Raw genomic sequence first — 22495 nt, 5'->3', positions numbered from 1 at the left:
GTGGGACCGGAAGGAAGCAGCGAGGAACTGTGGGATGCAGTGATTGGCTCATGGATCTACCTGGCCTATGTAAATGGCCATTGTCATATAGCAACCGTGCACGTTGTAATTTTCCTGACAATCCAGTCCTTAAAGCTCTGAGGGATAAGACCAAGTCATTTAAAAAGAGGACAGTCATACAAAAACTGCCTGATTCCTCTTATTGAGGCATCTAAAATAGTCAAAGGTATAGAAGTAGACAATAGAACGATGGTTACCAGGGGATGGGGGGAGGGATATATGGGAAGTTGTTTAATGAGTATATAAAGTTACAGTTATACAAGGGGAGTAAGTTCCAGAGATCTGCTATATAAAATAGTTAATAATACAGTATTGTAGACTTAAAAATTTGTTAGGAGGGTAGATTTCATGTTAAGTGTTCTTACCTCAGAAACAAAGCAAATGAAAAAGGAACACAGGAAACTTGTGGAGGCGATGGATATATTTATAACCTGGATTGTGGTGATGTTAACACAAGTGTATACATAAGTTCAAACTCACCAAATTATATACATTAATTATGTGCAATTGTTTCTTTACCAATTATATATCAATAAAGCTGGGGGGAAAAAAGAGGACAGTCATAAAAAATAACTTAACTTTCCCAAAATATAAATGTTTTTCATTTACTGCCAGACCATGAAAATGAACAATTAAACTATAGCATGTTTTCCCTAAGTAATTAAAAATAAAACCCTCAGTTTTCTTCCATATTCTCTTTTTTCTGAAAAGTGACAGCATCATTCTTTCATAAAACGCTTCTTTTGCATCATTAATCTTTCAGGTATGTAAGCTTTAGCTTAATTCATTGAATTATTTCAACTGCATGTGTGTTTGAGCATGATTGTGTGTATCGTAAGTCTAATATTAGATAAATAGATAACAGTAACAGTCACTATTCAGAGATGACCTATAAGTAACCAAAGTCTGGCTTCCTGTTACTTTGAATGGTTAGTTTTTCCAAATATTGTTTAAATTTTGTTATGAATTTGTAATTATATATTACTTTTTCTGTTGTCATTTGATTAAATAATTAGTTTTACATGTATATGGATATGTGCATTTTTCAGTGCTACTTTTCCATTTCCACTTCGGCTGCTTTTATAAGATTCTAAACTTCTGGAAGAAAAACTTCCCAGAATTTATCTTTTCTGGTGATGTGCCCATATCCTTTCAGCTTTTCCAGACCACCACAGCCTTGTTAAGAGTCCTTCTTGATGTATAAACTCTGTATTCACTTGTGTAAGATATTCCCAGAGTCTACCTTGCCCCATGACACATTCACCATATGAGAAATTTAAAAACATACCCCAGATTCATAATTATATCTTCTAATCTACAAATGTATGAAAAATTTCATATCCTCTGCTACATTTATTTGTAGTAAAACTGATTTTCTTATTTTTAACATTAGTACATTCTCATGTTGGCTAAATCAGAGGAATAAATATTTTCATATTCTTCATTCTCTAAAAGTATAAAACAGCATGAGAACTGTGTGTAAATGTATAACCGTGAGCAGCATTATTTTTTTCAATTTACATTTTAAATTGTGGCTTTAGTTGTGACTTGCAAGTATACTGCCTCATCTAAATGCGAGCCATAGGTTTCTCAAGAGGTAATGACAGGTCCTTTGGAGGTTCCCAAGATATTTCTCTGACCTCATCAAATCCTGCAGTAACCAAAATTTTGGTCGGGGTGAAAGCTACCAGTGAGTCAAGTGGCACTGACTCAAACCCCATCCCGTGTGCCATGGGAGTCCCACTTCCTCCCAGTGTTTTGAGGGATTCCTGGGAGAGGAGGATAGGGACGGTCCTCTCTGACCTGAGTCTCTGCTCCCACTAGATAAATTCGATCACTTTGTGCATTTCTTGGTGTTACAGAGAACCTGTTACCTGCTCCTCAGCCAAACCTGGAACTGAGCCCCATCTCATGATTTCACACACATACACTCATACAGATATGGAGGTCTTTGTGTCAGTAGCAGATTTTATTGACATTTTGGTGAAAAGTAAAGAAAGTTAACATTATAGAATGAAAACTTATAACACAAACTTTTTTTCATAGTTTAAGACCTAAAAGTTTAAACCAGATATTCCTTTTGGAATATGTCCCTTCTCCAAGAAGGCTCTGTTTTCAAACAGCTGCATAATGGAGATGCCTTTCTCCTCCAACCAAGGCTTGAGTGGTTGGTCTTCATTCAAGATTTATCCCTAACCCAATTCTACATTTAAGGAAGAAAAGAAAGATTTTCCTACCAGGCCTGGACTTTGCAAGCCTGCCTCCCTCTGCACAGTGAAATTAAAATTAAGGCTTCGTATTCACATGCTAGAAAATGTTTACATTTTCCCCTCACAACAACCCCTAACACTTTTAAGTGGCACCCTTTCAGGTCTATAGGTATCAAAAAACTATGACCCCCAAACTCTTGGTGGCTTATTTATGAAAAAAAAAAAAACAGACCACCCCACCTGATACCTACCTAGCTCTGAAATGACCACAGTAAGAGCCTCAGCGCTATTCCCTGACCGGGCAGCCGCACACCAGCCCCAGCCTCTGGCTGTCTCGGCTGAGCCCCTGCCTACCAATCAAAGAACCCAGGGCCCACCTAAAGGCTTGGTCACGTGGGCCACGGTGGCCTCCATTTTCACTTGTGTCCCCCGCCTTGCAAATGATAGGAAGGGTCTGGTCATTTATTATGCAAGATAATGACCTCCTCTCCAGTTTGTTAGGCCCCCAGTGGTTTTGCTCTTCCAGTTATACTGGTGTGCAAAGAGCTTGGGTAACAGGGTAATGATAAAAAAAACATGTGCAACTCTCTCAAATAATGCTACATTTTTGTTTCATGGAGTGATCCTCAAGAGTGCAATAAACGGAAATTCCAGTACAGGCATACCTCAAAGATTTTTTTGTGGGTTCAGTTCCAGACCACTGCAATAAAGCAAATATTGAGAGAAAATGAGTCACACGAATTTTGGGGCTTCCCAGTGCATATAAAAGTTATGTTTATACTATACTATAGCCTGTTAATATGCAATAGCATTATCTCTAAAAAAACAATGTAGATACCTTAATTAAAAAATTTTTATTGCTCTAAAAAATGCTAACCGTCATCTGAGCTTCAGTGAATCATAGCAGTAACATCAAAGGTCACTGATCACAGGTCACCATAACAAATATAACAATCATGAAAAAGTTTGAAACATTGTGAAAATTACCAGAGTATGACACAGAGACCCAAAGTGAGCAAATGCTGTTAGAAAAATGGCTCAACTCAGAGTTGCCACAAACCTTCAGTTTGCAAAAGATGCAGTATCTGCGAAGTACAGTGAAGGGAAGCACAATGAAACGAGGTACGCGTGTCCTGATTCACACTGTTGTTTTTAGCCCCTAAGATTGAGCTGAGATTCTAAGTGCTATCAGTGAACTTTCTAATAAAACAAAACACCGTTCTCATGAAAAGAGAGATTCTTACAACTGCTTCTCATGTTTTTGGTAGGACCTTCAAGGAACTGCCTCACAGTTGGATGGAAAAAACACTAAAGTTCTCACCTTCATTACCAATATTGGGTGTGGAATATCTGCTATTTTTTCAGCAGCTACCCTCCTGACATATGTTGCTTTTGAGTAAGTATTTTTTTTTTTTTCTATCTGCCAAATCCAGAGCTAACTGTCCCAGAATGTGAATAACAGAATTGCCTCAGCTTTTAAAAACACATATACACTTTTGTGAATCACCTACAGTGGTTCAGTTTTAATGTTCAGATTTCTCATAAGATATATCACGAATTTCCCACCTTTAGAATCTTAATTTATAGTTACTATATTTCTATTGATAAAATGTATTTAAGCCTGTTAGAGATGCTTAGCATTTAAGTAAATAACAATTGTATGAAATGCTTTTTACATGGTAAAAGATGAAAACATTTGCTTCACAAATCTTATAAAATTGGTTTTGAAACAGGAAATGTTTTTAAAAAAAGGATCCTGACCTTATTAAAAATCAAGAAACATCAACAAATTTTAGGGAAATTGTTTTTTAACAAAAGTATCGTTTTTTATAAATCTAAAATTTTTCCTGGATTAAAAAAATCAATCTGTTGTAACCAATCAGAAATTTTGGAAACAGTTTTGAAATAAAATTAGTATTTAAAAAGTCTTTATAATTTGCCAAATACTCCTATATCTTTAGCCCTCCTCCTAGTGGAACCATGTCATAAAGATGGTACTACCTAGGCTATTGCAGAGCTGTATAAGATACGAATTTACTGCCTGTGCTTAAAAGATTTATTTACAATATTATTCTCATATATCTTTCTTTTGTCCTTTTTTTAGAAAATTACGAAGGGATTATCCCTCCAAAATCTTGATGAACCTGAGTACAGCCCTGCTGTTCCTGAATCTCCTCTTCCTCCTGGACGGCTGGATCACCTCATTTCATGTGGATGGACTTTGCACGGCCATTGCAGCCCTGCTGCATTTCTTCCTTCTAGCTACCTTTACCTGGATGGGGCTAGAAGCGATTCATATGTACATTGCCCTGGTTAAAGTATTTAACACTTACATTCGCCGATACATACTGAAATTCTGCATCATTGGCTGGGGTAAGCCTCCTAAATTATGTTTTCTTTTTTTCCATCATGGAAATCACTAGGTTCTCATAGGAAAATCCTATTTTGAAAGAATAGCACTGCTAAAAGAAACTTCAAAATAGTGAATGATGTGGATTTGATATACATAACCTAAGGAAGGGGCTTCCTCAGAACGGTGTTTTTAAAAACTGTTCAACATTCCTCACTAAAGTCAGGAGTAAAGGGAAAAAACCCTTGCTCTCCTGAGTCACCACCACCTTATTTCCTGTGTCCAGAGCCAGCCCACCCAAGTCTGAAGAAGCAGCTGGCAGACAGTGGTGCATTTCTATTATATTTCAAAATAGAAAGGCCAGCTCAGACTCGGAACTAACTCTACTCACCCTAAACACATGCCCATGTCTTGGAAACCTGAGCAAGAAGGTTATTTTTGTGTGTGCAACCAGAATACTGACAGAATTCTTGCTTTGAGCTTCTTACCATGATTCCTCAGCCACGCATGGACGGCTGCGTTAGCCTGTTTGCAGTCTTCTAACTGGGCTCCTTTATCTGGGTTTTGTATTGGGCCAGGCATTTTCGAGCTTTCTCACAAATCTCTTTTTCAGATAGCAATGTAGAAATGAGATGTTTCCAAGGTGTTCAGTACCACCTTAGGAGGCAATGAAAGCATCTTTCAGGGAATTCAGGTGGTGTAGCGTTTCCCCACTGAAACATACATGGAAATACTATATTGGTTCTCTTGAGAGAAAAGAGAAGACTATAAAGACTTTCTGTCCCCATTGTTTTCCCCCCAACTTTTTCTAAAGACTTTTCCTTCTATAGAAAGGGGCAAAATGAAGCTGTAGTTACCTTCTTACCTGAACTCAGGCAGTCTGACAGGTGTCATTAATGAAACTACATTTTCTGGTGCAGCATACAGTATAAATCAGGTCCTGGTACTCTAGTGGGTACCAGTAAGCAAACAGAATATTTAAATATCTGTCATTTAAGAGTAGGTTTAGATTGCTTCTAATTAAAGTTGGATGTTTCACACCACAAAAGGGATTTTATTGTTGTTTTTAACCAAGTTGCCTGTTCTAAGAAATTTGATTCTATGATATGGAGTGTTTTCTTTCTTTTTTCCCCCTTGCCATTATCAGTCTTATAAAGCAGTTTTCAGATGCTTCAGAAAAGTTGTTTCTATCATGGTCTTGTTATAACAGGTCTGCCTGCCTTAGTTGTGTCCATTGTTCTAGCAAGCAGAAACCAAAATGAAGTTTATGGAAAAGAGAGTTATGGAAAAGAACAAGGTGATGAATTGTAAGTAATAAAAGCTTGTTGGGAATTTATTTGTGATGAGTATATATCCTCTGTTTGCTGAAGTTTAATGTGAGTTTCCATCCCAATAGTGAGTGAGCTTCTATTTTGGAAGGTTGAAGTGTATTTGTATGTCTTTGCCAAGGTCTCTGCTACACCACAGATGAATTCAGTCGAATGCTCTGAACTGTGTGAGCTGCTTTTCCATATTAATGTTGTGCTTTCTCATCTGGGGGAATTCAGAAGAAGTGTAAGATACTGTCTTCTAGACACAGAAGACCTATTCTATCTGAGGAGATTCTGTGATTCTCCCACCTCCTTAAACCACACACATCTTCGAGAGAGTTAAGTAGCAGCATCGGACAGTGAAGGATTCAATGCCAATATGAGTGTTGTGTGGAAGTGGAGAGAATGGATCTTGAATAATTTGGAAAATTCCCTTCAGACTGTGAGATCACTGAAGCTAAGATTTTTAAACTATTCAGTTTTGGCAATTAGTTCTCTTGTATTTTATGTAGTACATGGTACTCAATATTATTATTTGTTGATTGACTGAATTACTGAATGAATAAAGAGCTTACTCCTGACTGTGATGCCACATTTCTGTGCACATTTCATGGATGGATAAAAATTTTATATCCAGTCAGTATCCAATCCTGTTCCATTCCTCCTGGCCTTCCCATTTATATTTCCAAAGTAGCAGTCAAAAGCCCCCACGAGAACTAGTGGGAAATAAAGCATCTAGGTCAGGAATTTCAGATTCTAGGGGAACTTCCATATGGAAAGAAAGATTAGCTCCAGGGACAAGCAGTGTCATTTTGGGAACCTTTAAAATAAGATATATTAAAAGTAAAAGTCAATACATATGTTCTAAATAAGGGAACTTAAAAAGTATGTGAGTCAACTCTTATAGGACTTTAAAGTACGACTTATTAAATTGTTGTGCCATCAACAACTTTCATTAATTGAGCATTTACTATATGCCAGGAATCAGGTTATAAGACTCAAAGATGTTCAAGACAGCTTTGCCTTTGTGAAGGTTGTGTTCCACCGTGAAAGACACAACCAAAATGATGACCATTTACATTAGAATTTTAAGATTAATTTAATTGTCTTAAATAATTCTTCTGATTTTTTTTGGTACCTAAGAACTTCCATAGTATTAGTTAGGCACTGGGGCATCTACAAATTGCAGTATTTTAATTTTACTCTTAGTTCCCTTTAAAATTACTTTCATCTATTTTCCGATCTATATCATTCTGAATATCAAGTATATCCTTCCTGATCTCATAAGGATGTTATGATTGATGTAAGCCTTTTAATTGTGCATGAGAAGTGTCAGCATAAGAATATCAGAGTTCTACAATAAGGTCTCGCCTCAACTAAGCCAATTATATTAATAGGAATTATTTTGTCCACAGTAAAGGAATCCACAATTATGTGTGTCTTAAATAAGTAGGATTTACTCTTCTCACATGATAAGACATGATAAGGTTTGGAAGAAGGCAACAACTGGCATTAATTTTATGGCTGAAAATGTTAGGGCCAGCAATTCTGCAGCTCTCTTGGCCTTTCTTTCCTCCATATAAGATGATGACTACAGCTGCAGAGCTTGCATTCATGTTTGAAGCAGAAAGAAGGAATAAGGGCTTTGCCAGTTGAGTCTGTCAAGAATAGGTGTCAAAAATCCCTTAGCAGACTCTGCTTCCATTATCATTTTGTAGAACCATGTCCACATGGCCCTCCTTTAAATACAACGGAGATTGAGAAAGTTTCCCACCCTCAGGAGTGCAGGCGCATAAGGGAAAGGGGGTACACATGGTTTGGGGTGAGCCAAACAGAGTGTCTTCATGCCAAGTCAGAGTTCAGGAGACCACCTTGTTTTCTTAACTGTTGACTTAAATAGCTAGGTATTAAGAGGATGACTATCCAAAACAAAGCAAAAACAAAAACAAAAAAACTATGTAAACATTGAGGAAGAAACTGAGGCCCAAGAAAACGAAGTGACTTTCTAAAGGCATTTGAGGAAGGCCCAGCTATGAAATCTGCAGAAGCCCAAACTAAGCCAGGAGGAGTCTTTTAGGTAAACAGGGCATGATGATAAATCTCATTCTTTCTTGTCTCTTCTCCTTTAAGCTGTTGGATTAAAGATCCTGTCGTATTTTATGTGACCTGTGCCGGGTATTTTGGACTCATGTTTTTCCTGAATGTCGCCATGTTCATTGTGGTGATGGTGCAGATCTGCGGGAGGAACGGCAAGAGGAGCAGCCGGACGCTACGTGAAGAAGTTCTAAGGAACCTGCGCAGTGTGGTCAGCCTGACATTTCTACTGGGCATGACGTGGGGGTTTGCTTTCTTTGCCTGGGGACCTTTGAATGTCCCTTTCATGTACCTTTTCTCCATCTTCAATTCTTTACAAGGTAAGATAAATGGTAACCGCACCATTTTCCCTTTCTAATTTTACCATATTTGCAAAGAGCTTCACTGTTGGACAGATGCCATGCTAAGTTTCTAAGTCATTGTCCCAAGTGCTGAGCACAGTTCCAGGCACAGGGTGGGTACTCGTGAAAAAGGCCTTGAGTGGAGAGAAGAGGTAGAACGTCGGTTTGTTTATTTGTTTTCAGTGATATGTATACCAACCACCTAGAACTATGCCTGGAATATAGTAGGTGCTCAATAAATATATCTTGTTGCATGAGTGGATATGGGCAAGGAGGTGCCCAAGGGGAAGTGTAAAGAGAGGCACAGATAACGTTTGCTTTCTTTACAGTTTTGCTGAGTGTTGGTGCTCTCCATGGAACCATGTGGGTGTAGTGCTCTTGGCCAGAAGAATCTTTAGACTCTGCGCAGGGACAAAGCAATTCACTTTGATTCCTTGGTTCCTTGGATTTCAGAAAAAATACCAACAATCTATTTCAGAAATGCTTATTTTTTCATAAGATATGGCAGTCAATTCAACAATCTAACAAATGGCTTGCTCTGTTTAGAAATACAAGGCTTCCTTCAAGGAGCTTACTGTCATGCTTCAGATTCCGTAACACTTACCCTAGTGTACTGTAGGATGAATTTAACTTAAAAAAAAATTTTTTTTATTGAAGTATAATTGATTTACAATGTTGTGCCAATCTCTGCTGCACAGCAAAGTGACTCAGTTATCCACATACAGACATTCTTTTTTTAATATTCTTTTCCATTATGATTTATCCCAAGAGACTGGATATAGTTCCCTGTGCTATACAGTAGGACCTTGTTGTTTATCCATTCTAGATGTTATAGTTTGCATCTACCAACCCCAAATTCCCAGTCCATCCCTCTCCCTCCCCACTCTCCCCTTTGGCAACCACAAGACTGATCCCTATGTCTGTAAGTCAGTTTCTGTTTTGTAGATAGGTTCATTTGTGTCGTGTTTTAAATTCCACGTATAGGTGATATCATATGGTTTTTGTCTTTCTCCTTCTGACTTATTTCACATAGTATGATAATCTCTAGTTGCATCCATGTTGCTGCAAATGGCATTATTTCGTTCTTTTTTATGGCTGAGTAGTATTCCATTGTGTATATGTACCACATCTTCTTCATCCATTCCTCTGTTGATGGACATTTAGGTTGTTTCCATGTTTGGCTATTGTGAATAGTCCTGCTATGAACATAGGAGTGCATATATCTTTTTGAATTATAGTTTTGTCTGGGTATATGCCCAGGAGTGGGATTGCTGGATCATATGGTAATTCTATTTTCAGTTTTCTGAGGAACCTCCATACTGTTTTCCATAGTGGCTGCACCAACTTACATTCCCACCAACAGTGTAGGAGGGTTCCCTTTTAGGATGAATTTAACTTTTAAGCTTAAGTGAACATAAAGTATTTTTTTGAAAATTCAATAACATTCTATAAGACATTGGATATACCCTGTGTTGTTGATGAAACTCCTTAATGTTGGAAGCACCATGAAGCCCACACTCCAGTAGGAATGAGGTGACAAAGTTTGGAATCTTTTTTAGCAGGGCAGTATTACTGGCTTACCTGAAGCTACTGGTCACACACTTGAAGGTGTCTGGGGAAGGAAGAGCTGACTAAAACTGAACAAATCTGAGCTGGGATGGAAAGTTTGGAAATCAGGTTTGTGCTTCTCACCAGGTGAGATGCCTAGGTAGGAGCTCCCAACAGGTGTGTTCTAAGAAAAGTCTGTATTTACCTGCAGGAGAGTGTTTACTGCTTTGTATCATACGTATCTGTTTTGCTTCTCCTCCTAGGTTTCCCACTAGCTCATGAGCTCCTGTAGAAAAACCTGTCACTTAGAAGGTGCTCAATAATTATTTGTTAAATCAATAACTGGATTGGTGGATGAAGAAGGGAGGGGCTTTAGGGATGGCCTAAATTCAATCTGAGACTCCTCCGGCATAAATATGCATTAATTAGTTGAGCAAATTTTATTCAGATTCATTCTCCCATAACAGAGGAACTATGTGGGCTCATTATCTTTAGTGAATAAAATAATAAGCCTCAAGTGCACCTCCACAAGTTGGAAACTGAAGAGGTAACATATGAATACCTCTGCATTGGGATCCAGCTTTGTAAAGTGAGTTTTCCTCTTTTTAATCTCTACTATCATATACAACATAAAAGTGCCTAGACAAATATTGACAAAAATGTCCATTAACATTAGAAAATTCCATGGTTTTATATTTCAGGATTGTATATGAAAGGCACATTAATCTGCCAGCCCAACCTTGTTTTTGCTTTTAGAATTTCCTGGCAGTTTCAGCAACCTTCAACAGTTACAGTTGTCTGTTCAGCTCTGTTTCCATTAATGAGAATTGGGATGTTTTATTTTTCCCAGCATAGGTCTTCTCTCAGGAGGGAAAAATGTTGTAAACCATCATCGAGTGAGTGTTCTTCATAAATCACTGACTTTTAAGGCTGATTTTAAATGATATAAATTCAGAGCAGATTTCTGCACATCCAGTGATATCAAAAACATCTCCTAAAAAGGAAATTTAAATTAAAAGACAGTGATACAGAGCACTTGTGATACAGAGCAGTTGTTAGAAGAGTCTAACAACTCCTTACTGGCCAGGCTTGTACAAAAGCTTCAGAGGACACGATAGAAAGTCATTTAATGGTTTTTATTTGCATCATTTTCAGAATCTTCCATGAGAGACTTGGTTGTTGTTAAAAGTATATGTTTTATTAAGAGAAGCATGTAGAATTTAGACAGTTTAAAGAAACAATTCAGTGAATGCATGTTGAACTTAGGTGAACTACATTGTGTCGACTTCTTTCTAATATTCTTTATTCCAGCAAACAAACATGACTTGACCCCTTTGTCTCATGGAGTTTATATTGTAGTAGGAGAGACTAAGGTTAATCAAATACATCACTGTATAAAGTGTACATGGTGGTGTTGAGAGTGCACATGACAGAAGACATGATGTCTAAGCTGAAATCTGAAGGATCAGTAGGAATTAACTAGGTGAAAGGCAGGAGTAGGAGTGAGGGAAAACTATTTCAGGTAGAGGGCACTTCGTGTGCAAAAAAATTGCTGTAGTTGGTGATTATAGCGAGGTTTAACTCTCTTGACAAGTTCATCAGGATCTAAAGTCTAGCCCCATAATGAGAGCTTAATCTTCAACTTTAGTTTTCCATGCATGTGAAACAATATTGATTGTTTTGGGGGTAATCAACCCATCTTCTGTATGTATATATGGCAACATAATACCATGCAGCATATGGTTGTGCAAATAGAAGCTGCAATGGCGAACACAGAAGGGTATCATCAGTCTACTCAAAGGTCATGTATGCCATTAATTCGTTCAGTAACATTAAGACACCCAGAGCAACAGAAATAACTTATATTTGCATAGTGCATTGTGGTTTACAAAGCCTTTCACATAACATCTGTGATCTGATATAATTCTTGTAGCAAATCTGAAAAGTAGGTACCCAAGAAAAAAGGTATTCGCTCCATTTTACAGATGAAGAAACAGGCCTAGAAGAGTTAATGACTTTCCTAAGATCAGTGTAATCCTAAGATCAGTGATTTATAACATAGCATATATGAAAATAGAAAAGCACATTATTAAGTGACAAAGCATGAGCAAAAAAAATAAAACAAATTACTGCCCTTTCAATTTTTTATTTCAAAGTTTCTAGGAAGTGAGTCTCTATGTCCTTTTAAAAAAACTGTTAGTAAATGTACATTTAATGAATAAATGGAAATTTAGTCTTACCCTTATTCAGCAAAAACCATTTATAGAAATATATTTATCATTATTATTTTAATCCTATTGGTAAACTAAGAAAATTAAATAAAATTATGGGTTAGGAGCCTCCTGACGGTTAAGCTGGGCCATAATCACATGTATAACACACACGGTGAATCGGCGCCAAGGTAAAGAGATGAACCACCTTTAAACCCGTTAGCATCTGAAACGGCATCATGTTGGCCGAGACATTACACACTACAAGGAAATAAATTACTCATCTTTTGGCAGAGCGTTTTGTGCCACAGAGAAATAATTTTCTAAAGGGCACCTTGTCGAATGAAAGGAGGATTCAAGAGGTTCCCAAAGAGAGTCATAAACTCTAGAGATTCCCCAGCCCAGCAGCCAGCTGGCTACGTCTGTGTGACAACAAAACAGATGAGCTGCTGGAAGATTTGGACTTAGGCTTGCCGGGAAGCTCAGAAGTTATCTAGGTCGTTTTTGTCAAAGATCAGTTATCGAGACCATGTATCCTTTTTTGCCCAAGCACCTGGTTTGATTAATTCTTGATTGATTCCATCTCACAGTCTTGAAGTTATCTATATCTGCAGTCTTCCCCTTCATTGTGTTTCCGGATCTTTATTATCCAGGGTAAGAAAAATCAACTTAGGTCCTTTGTCAGAATGTACTGATGATGAGCCTTGCTGAAAGTGTCAGTGGCCCTTAGCTGGTAAAGAACTCATTAGGAAATGAGCACCTAAGGCGTTTGTTTTGTTTTGTTTTGCTTCACCAGACTTCTTGAAAGTGATTTTTTAGACCAGTAAAAGGGTGACAATACATGTTTCCCTGAAGTTTACAGTATGGCATTTATTTTCAAATCCAAGGGAAGCTGTTCCTGGGCAGTTTTTTTAAAAACTTTTGAAAATGAGGCTAGAGATCTGAGAACATCCTTTTGGCTACTTATTTTACATTTGCTGCACATATTTTTGCCAAAACTCAACCAAAGAGAATGAATTCTATGTGGGAGCCAAGTTCCTAGCCAAAATATTGATGCTAAGGATATCTTTTTTTTCCTAAATAAATAGTTAAATAGCTCTTATAAAGGCCAAGATTAAACACAAGCCCCTACAGTCTGGATATAAAGCCAATACTTTACAAGGAAGCTTTTTTTTTTTTTTTTTTTTTCAAACCTGCTACTTGATGAGATTTCTCAGAGTGTTTCTCACTCCACATTTAGAGGTTTAGAGCACCCTCTTGGGTGTCCCTTCTCCTTGTTTTCTGAGCCAGCCTTGGCCCCTGGTGTGCTTCTCTAGGAGGGCTTGGCGAGGTGGAATTCATTATGTTTTCCTTCCTACCAGGACTCAGAGACAGGCCCTCTTTCCCACACGCCTGTAACGCCCTTCCTCCATCACAATGGAAAAGGTCATTTATTTTAATTGAGAAAATTGCAAGATTTGCTGAGAATTAAGATATTTTGAATTCATATATTGGTCTAAGTTATTTTTAAAAGTGAGCAGAAACCTCTGGTTAGTGAAAGATGGAGGTAAAAGGAAGGCAAGGGACGAGCAGGTAGAGAACTGGTTAGGATCTGTTCATTTAAAGAAAGTTTAACTTTTTTTTCTTGTTTTAGCATGAAATCTGGGTTTGTACGGGTAAGATAAAGAAGCAAAGCAGTTATCAAGCTGAAGAAACTATTGCTAAGGAACTGGCTTAGATTCATCAGAGTGGTCATTTTCTGGGCTAAAATTCACCCCAAAAGGGCCATCATGAAACTAGCACAGGCCTGTCAAGATGAAGCAGTGACTTTGCCTCTGATTTCTATCTTTTCAGTCATTTTAGCGTCCAGCTTTTATGGGCAATGTTCCCTACTCCTTGGTCAGTTAAATAAAGCTGTAAGGCACTATGAGGAGTAAAAACCAATTATTCTGGTCCCTGGTCACAGCTTAAAGCCCTTTCCAGAAAACTAGAAGAGCATATTTTTCCAGGTGGTATGAAGAGCCTCTGTGAGGTACGTGGGTTTATATGAAGATTCTCAAAGGGGAAACATTTGATTGAAATGAGCATTGAAAGAGAGCAGAGATGGGGATTAGAATCAAACAGATTCCCTTGGATGCCAATGTAAAACTCTGTAAAGTTTTGTGATTTTAAGTGCTGCTTCTGGCACCAAAATCTGTTAAGTAGATGGAAAAAAAAAAAAAAAAACCCTCAAGACTGAAGAGGGACTAGCCCTCTGTTTCTTCACTTTGGCCTCCAAGTGCCCTTGGCTCTCCTGCTGCATTTTCTACGCCTCCTCCTCGCAGTGTTCAGAATTTCTTTCCATACTGCGTGTGTGCTCTTCCAGATGTGGATACCTTCCACATTTCCCACAGCTGAACTCTAAGCGGGATATTTTGTCCTAAAATAATCTTGGGATAATATTTATTGCCAGACTGATTTAAATTCATGTGAAAAGGGCTAGTTACTACAAATAGTAAAATAACCTATTATGAGAATCCTATTCTAATATAAAATGGAAACATATCTCACGGCTAAAGAATCTGCATAATACCTTGGAATTTTAAAATATATTTATTCCAGAGAATTCTAATTTCTCATGCCTATTATCTGCTTTTTTTTTTTTTTTTTAAATTTATTTATGGCTGTGTTGGGTCTTCGTTTCTGCACGAGGGCCCTCTCCAGTTGCGGCAAGCGGGGGCCACTCTTCATCGCGGTGCGCGGGCCTCTCACTATCGTGGCCTCTCTTGTTGCGGAGCACAGGCTCCAGACGCGCAGGCTCAGTAATTGTGGCTCACGGGCCTAGCTGCTCCGCGGCATGTGGGATCTTCCCAGACCAGGGCTCGAACCCGTGTCCCCTGCATTGGCAGGCAGATTCTCAACCACAATTATCTGCTTTTGTCCCATAGCATCACAATTCATAGTGGGAGACAGAGCATGTAAATGACTTCGATCAAATAATTTTAGAAGCGATGTATCAGATTTTAAATCTAATTTATATACGTGTCTCTTAAACTTAGTGGATGCCTGTATATTTACAGGTTGCTTAAAAGTAGGCAGTGTCATCTAATGCTATGTAATTATGATACAGAGAAGCACTGCACAATCTAAAAAATTGTTTTATTAAGTCAGTTTTTCTTAGCTTTAACCTGCTCCCATGTGACAGTGGTCAACATCAGAGCCTCAAAATAATTCACATCTTAATATCCCAGCAAGGCCAAAGGAACAAATCCAAGAACTAGGTCTCTTCCAGTGTCCTCAAAACACCAGACATATGCTCGGAAGTTTTTCCTCCAATATATATGACATTTATAAAAACTTCTGAGTGTTAAGGGAAACAACATCTAGAAAATTTCAACTTCTGCCTCAACTAAAAGAAAATCATTTGCTCAGTGTGGGACCAGAGAGTGAGTAATGCCAGGATTAATGCCTGAGAACCAAAGTCCTTAATTGGAGTTTATAATCTTTTACAGCTCTGATACGTGAGTTTGTTAAACAATTGCTTAAGAAACGCGTAGGTTAGCTATATTTTCACCTGTAGGACAAAAATACCTCCAACAACAAATTCTGCAAATTCTGCCCCAGTTCACAAAAATAGAGTCAACCCAAGGCAAAGGCTTCCTTCTCCAACCACAGGCTCCTTCATCTGTGACCTATGATGACCTTACCTCAAGTTTCCATGCCTCCTGCTCTCTTTACTCTGAAACTGCCACCACCTCTTAAAGACTTGAAAGATTCTCAAAGGGAAACCAATCCACATTTTTTATATTCTTTGGTTATTCACACTACCCATGTTACAAAACATGTGTGCTTATTAAAGGGATTTTCTGTGTTAGCAAGCAGGTTAGGGACTTGGGGGTTTGTCGGTGAGAAGGCTTTGAAAGGCAATCAGATTTAGTCAGAGTGTGCAAGATGAGGTCCGAACCCAGTGTCTATTCTGTACTCCCTGGGAAGGTAGATCCACCTGCAGGTCCTGATTCTGAGGGGTTTTGAGTGTGGAGCAAAGTCTTTCTCCCACTCTGAGACTTGTCATGTCCGAGCCCCAGGCCAAGCTGCAAGTCGATTTCTTGTCCCCAGCTCTCCCTCCCCAACCCAGCTTCCCTCCTTGTCCACAGCACAGGGGCTTTCAGGAGGGGTGTGTGTGGGTGTGTATGTTCTGAATGAATGAAATTTGATTCATATTTATTAGAGCTTTCTTTTAAAATTAGAACTCCCCTATCCTATCTGATATCATCTTAGACAAATAACTAGGTCACTAGGATATATTTTCTTCACTAATTATTTTATTACTAATAAAGTATTATTAATAAGTAATATAATAATAAAATAAGTGTTTTACTTAATAAATATGTATAAAATGATATAGTAATAATAATAAATAAACTGGTACTATTACTGATTACTAATATTACTTAGGTCATTGAATGCCTGATTTATACTTCTCAGAGGTAAATGTGTTTGAATTTCTCAGGAATGTTTTAATAGGCTAGTTGTCTATTTGAAAGCAGTGACCAAAATTTAGTCAGTATTTTCATAATGGCATTCCTCTCTGAGTCAACATATGTAATGATTTTCAACCAGTAACTTCATTAGGAATTTATAGAGCACCTTCTAAGTAAGTGTCAGGTACTCAGTGATGACCGAACAAGCCAAACTGAGAGGAGGAGAATCAGCCACGGTCATTTCACTGCAGTCAGGGCCCAGCCTGTAGAAATCCAGCACGCTCCTTTTTCTAATAGTTCATAATAATGTAATTCATTCTGGAATAAAATTATGGGCCACTTTCAGCTAAGATATTGAAAAATAAAACATACAAACATAACCTTAGATCTATTTTGCAAATTTAGCTATACACATAAAAAAAAGAGTACTTTCAATACTTGCCCCCCACTTTTCCAGTTATATATGCTACAGTGTAATTTACATTTTTCTTGATGAATACTCCATACTCAAAAAGAACAGATAAGTCTTAATGTCCCCTAAAGGTACTATAATCATTTTTACTTTTATGCTGTTCCATGCTAGACCCTTTGCCCCTTGAACACAATGATCATCTACCTTGTTCCCCTCTGAACTTGAAGCTTCTAAATCAAAGTGCCTCCTGCTTAGCAGTGCTTCGTAGTCACTGAGTGGATTATCCTCTTGGAAACTTCCCTCACCTCCCTACCAAAAGGTTTCTTCAGGTTCAGTTTAAGCCCTTGCACCCTCCCGTATGTAGATATCCTGCTTAATATGGTGTGTCATTAAGGCAATACCTTGGCAACTAATTTGTGTACCTTTCAGAAACTTTTGCCTTAAATATATTTTCATTGTATTCCTGTGACTCCTTAATTTGTGTTCTGCTCACTCCTATTTTTTAAACCCCTACCCCTAAATACATTTAAGGCATTCAGATGTACATGTAAGTATTCAATTAACTCATGTAGAATAGATGAACGATTAATCATGGTTACTATTCATTCATTCAACAAACATTTATGGAGTTCCCGCTTAGTTCCTGGCATCATTCTGGGAATGGCTAGTACAGCATTGGATAGACAAACATCCCTGTGCTCTTGGAGCTTATTATTTACTAGCAAGAGACAGTTAAGCAAAGAAATAAATGAATAAATTAGGAATACAAGAATATCAGGTAATGATCCGTGCTATATAGGTGTGTGCAAGGGTGTGATCTAAAACATAAAAAATAAAAATAAACAGTTGATGATGGCCTTTTTGAGGAGTTAACAATTGATCTGAAGCCGGAATGACAGGTAAGAACCTGTTAGGGAAAGCTTTGAAGGAAGAGCCTTCAAATTATTGGGCAGAAATGAGTTTGATGTGTTTGTTTGAGGGTAATGATGAAGAAGACTTCTATTTAGAATATCAGGGGTGTGAGATGCCACAAAATGGAGATACAGCCAAATGAAGATGTCCTGCGAGCAGTGTGGGTTGGAATCCTGGTGGTGGTGGTGGGGAGAGAAGGCAATGGGGGCACATATAAAAAGTAGTGTATGGTACTTATACAGCATGATTAGTACCTACTGGAACAGTGTAGCCATAGAAAAGATGGAAATCCAGGGCTGAGTCATGGACGTGTCAACCTTTAAAAGTAAAGCCGAGGGATCTGCTACAGAGACCAGGAAGCAAATTAAAAAGACGCCTAGGAGAAAGTGGTACCAAGAATGTATTTCAAAAATGAGAGGAGGGTCAATTGTGTTGAATACTGTTGAGAGATCTAGTTAAAACAGGAATGAAAACTGAGTTAGTAATAGGGGAGTCCCTGTGACCTTCACAAGAACAGTTGTAGTGGCCTTGTAGATGCGGATAGTAACCTATTTGGAGCAGGTTGAGAGGAAAAGAAATGAGAAAAGGTAGAGACGGCAAAAGTTAACCATTTCAAGTTATATTGAGAAAGGGAATGAAGAAGTGGAAGCTGGAAGAAGATTGGGCATCAAAGGAGAAATTTTTTGTTTGATTACTTAAAAGAGAGTTACTAGAATATGCTTGTAAGTAACGGGAATAACCCAAGTATGGAGGAATAGAGGGAGAAACTGAGGCAGCAAAGGGAGAGTAAAAAGGCAGAAGCAAATTCCTTGGAAAGTTAAAAAGGGTTGGCTCCCAAAGCACAAATGATACAATTAGTTTTTGATAGATGCAGGGAGTGACTAAATATGAAGACTACTTGACAATACAGAAATATTTCTGCATTAAAGTATTGAGAAACTAAAGCAGGCCAGGTGGAGCCACATGAATTTGCTGATTTGGGCCCATTTTTGACTTGTAAAAATACCACTTTTCTATGGCCCAAACTTACAATAATATGCTTACATAAAATAGCTGAGAATATGCAAGTTGAAGTAGATGATGAGCTCATGGATGTTTTCAGTTTTCTCTTTTTTTCTAAATTTTGTGAAATGTTTTCACATAATTTTAAAACAGATATAAGGGAAATATAAATGCCTCTTACATTGAATATTGCCTATTTCAGCTTAGTCTTTAGGTTAAGTCATAACGAATACCGAACAAAACAAAGACAGAATTAGATCCATGTAATTGTTCTAGTTTTATCTGAGCCTCCGTGTTCTGTTCTAAAGGATTAAAACATCTACTGCCTACCTAAAGATTCCTTAGGATCTGTTTCTTAGTGATTCGGATGTAAAAAAGTTTAAATTAAAATAAATCCATATGTTTTGTAAGATTTATCTTTAAAAATGTGTCCTTTGGCCTAATTGTTTATATTTTCTTTCGTCCCAGGCTTATTTATATTTATCTTCCACTGTGCTATGAAGGAGAATGTTCAGAAGCAGTGGAGACGGCATCTCTGCTGTGGTCGATTTCGATTAGCAGACAACTCAGGTAAAGGAGCATGTTGGTGATCGTTTTTCTTACATCGGAGAGTAGTTAGAAACCTTTGTCATTTTGATTTTCTGTGGTCTGAGCAACACAGTCCCAGTGGTAGCAAGTTGTAAAGGCAGAGTATATAAAGGTGCTTAGTTGGAGTCTTAGATTATTAGGACTGCAAGAGATCTGAGGACTCTAGGCCTGCCCTTCCTATTTTGCAAAGGAGGAGCATGAATTCCAGACAGGTTAAGTGAGTTGCCCAAGGTTTCATGTCTAATTTAACAGCTCATATATCCACTATACCAAACATACCTTTCCATATTTTAGAAGTCTTTAATTACATTATTAAGCAAAGAGATCTTTCTCAATATAAAAAATCCCTGAAGAAGAATATTACTTTTTTTTTAACCACCAGTGGTTACTTCTCCCCCTTAAGATATTAAAGTATAATTTTAAACATAGGGTCAAAGTAAGAAACTTTTCTGTTTCTTCGGGTTGTTATTGTTGACATGTCAGTCTCTTGTGTGAGTCACTGCCAGGGTGTCAGAACGTCTAATGCTCTGGATCAGTTACTTAAATAATGTGGTGATGATTCTTCAGGGCAGAGTATATTCCCCCTAAAGCAGACTCATGGAGAGATGTCATTTCTTTCAGACTGGAGTAAGACAGCTACCAATATCATCAAGAAAAGTTCTGATAATCTAGGAAAATCTTTGTCCTCAAGCTCCATTGGCTCTAACTCAACCTACCTTACATCCAAGTCTAAATACAGCTCTACCACCTACTTCAAAAGGAATAGCCACACCGGTGAGTCATTCTGGCCATGGTAAAGATGTTCTCTGGGACATCTTTGTGAATATTTTGTGTTTTTTAAAAATATCACAACCAAAATTGAATCTATATTGCTAAAATATCATTAACTCTGAATATTTTTGTAACTTCATTTGCTTTAAAACTTAATTTTCCTTAAAAGGTATGGTATCTTGTTTTAAAAAGTTACGTGTTTTTATTTAAAAAATACAGAAATTGAGTTGTAGATTATTTCAGCATAGTAGGAAAGTTACTTGGCAAGTTGGCATGGGAACAGAAAGAAATACCATCCAGTTTACATGTTACAGTTAAGACTTAAGTCCTTTGAAATATATACAAATATAAAATCATAATGTTGTACACCTAAAACTAATATAATGATATATGTCAATTATTCCTCAGTCAAAAAAGAAAAAAATACCTAAGTCTTTAACCGTTGGAAGAGTTATTGGCAATTGCTCTTCAAATCACTGATTAAGTATGAAATAGGGAGCATCATACTTGGAAAGTGATACAGGATGGTGAGAAACACCGGGTCTTTGTTCATCTACTGAATCTTCATGATATTTACAATGATCACACTTTCTGACACTGAGCATGTGTATGAACAATCCTGAAGACAGTGTGCAAATACAGGCAGACCTTGGACATACTGTGAATTTGGTTTCAGACCACTATAATAAAGCGAGTATTGCAATAGAGTCACACAAGGTTTTTGGTTTCCCAGTGCCTATAAAAATTATGTTTACACTATACTACAGTCTATTAAGTGTACAATACAATTATGTCAAAAAATGTACACACCTTAATTTTAAAAAGTACTTTATTGCTAAAAAAAATGCTTATCCGTCATCTGACCACACAGGGTTGCCACAAAACTTCAATTTATAAAAACTATAATTTATAAAAAATATAAAGAAGATGTGGCACATATATACAATGTAATATTACTCAGTCATAAAAAAAAAAACGAAATTGAATTATTTGTAGTGAGGTGGATGGACTTAGAGTCTGTCATACAGAGAGATTTAAGTCAGAAAGAGAAAAACAGATACCGTATGCTAACACATATATATGGAATCTAAAAAAAGAAAAAAAAGATTCTGATGAACCTAGGGGCAGGACAGGAATAAAGACGCAGACGTAGAGAATGGACTTAAGGACACGGGGAGGGGGAAGGGTAAGCTGGGACGAAGTGAGAGAGTAGCACAGACATATATACACTACCAAATGTAAAATAGCTAGCTAGTGGGAAGCAGCTGCATACACAGGGAGATCAGCTCAGTGCTTTGTGACCACCTAGAGGGGTGGAATAGGGAGGGCAGGAGGGAGACGCAAGAGAGAGGGGATATAGGGATATATGTATACATATAGCGGATTCACTTTGTTATACAGCAGAAACTAACACAACATTGTAAAGCAATTATACTCCAACACAGATGTTAAAAAAAATACTTTATGAAAGAAGGAAGCAAAAAAAAAAATAAAAACTGTAATCTCTATGAAGGACAACAAAGTGAAGTGAAATAAAATGACATATGCCTGTGAAGACTATTTTGCAGTCCTTGATAGCCAGTGAGCAGTGTAAAAAGGTGTAATCCTTTAATAATTTCAATTGAAAATAGCAGAAATGCTACTTTTAAATACTAATTAAACCTCGAGCAATCAGCTCTCAACACTCAGCATCCAGCACTTTCCTAATTAAAGATGCTTCTAAAAGGATAATGGAAATAACTTTTAAATTTTGTATTTGTTTAGCTAATTAATGTAGGCAAAGGCGAATGGCACCAAAAAGATTCATATTTGGCTTTTTGCAAGTAGGGAGTGATTTGTGTATGTGTCTATAAATGTTCACATTGCAAACACTTGAATTTCAAATGACCCGTAGGTACATTTGAATCCTTCCACATGTCCTTGCTTGCACCACTAGGGTCCCCACTGCCTAGGATTCAAGATAGCACTGTGGGAAAAAAGTATGAATGTTTACTGAGTTTTTTAATTCCAAGGTTAATTAAAGAAAGATCTGAAAACTTGGAACAGCTTAGTACAGCCGTTTTTAAAGTTTCTTGGAGTCAGGGACATTTTGGGGAATTGAATAAAAGCTATGGACTCTCTTCCAGCCTTTGAGTGCAGCCTTTGAGTCCTGCACACAAACAGTTTTGCCTAAAATTAAGAGGTCTGTGCACTCCTGCTCGAAACACCTGTGTAAGAAAGTTAATAACAGGTATATAGCCTGAGATAG

The 22495-nt window shown here is 37.6% G+C and overlaps 1 protein-coding gene across 11 annotated transcripts in view; it reads left to right on the top strand.

Moving 5' to 3' along the window:
* ADGRG6 (adhesion G protein-coupled receptor G6) overlaps positions 1–22495 on the top strand; it is a 134843-nt gene that overhangs the window by 106153 nt on the left and 6195 nt on the right. For all 11 annotated transcript variants that reach the window (XM_082474459.1, XM_082474451.1, XM_082474449.1 and 8 more), the window contains 6 exons: positions 3539–3666; positions 4375–4643; positions 5831–5927; positions 8061–8344; positions 19357–19458; positions 20098–20250. In XM_082474459.1, the coding sequence (XP_082330585.1) occupies positions 3539–3666; positions 4375–4643; positions 5831–5927; positions 8061–8344; positions 19357–19458; positions 20098–20250 (1033 nt within the window). The remainder of the gene's footprint in view (positions 1–3538; positions 3667–4374; positions 4644–5830; positions 5928–8060; positions 8345–19356; positions 19459–20097; positions 20251–22495) is intronic.

This window comes from Balaenoptera physalus (genome assembly GCF_965194825.1).
Source record: "Balaenoptera physalus genome assembly, chromosome: 9".
NCBI classification, from domain to species: domain Eukaryota; kingdom Metazoa; phylum Chordata; class Mammalia; order Artiodactyla; family Balaenopteridae; genus Balaenoptera; species Balaenoptera physalus.
Note: the sequence above shows the minus strand (reverse complement) of the source record. Positions and strands in the feature narration are given on the sequence as shown.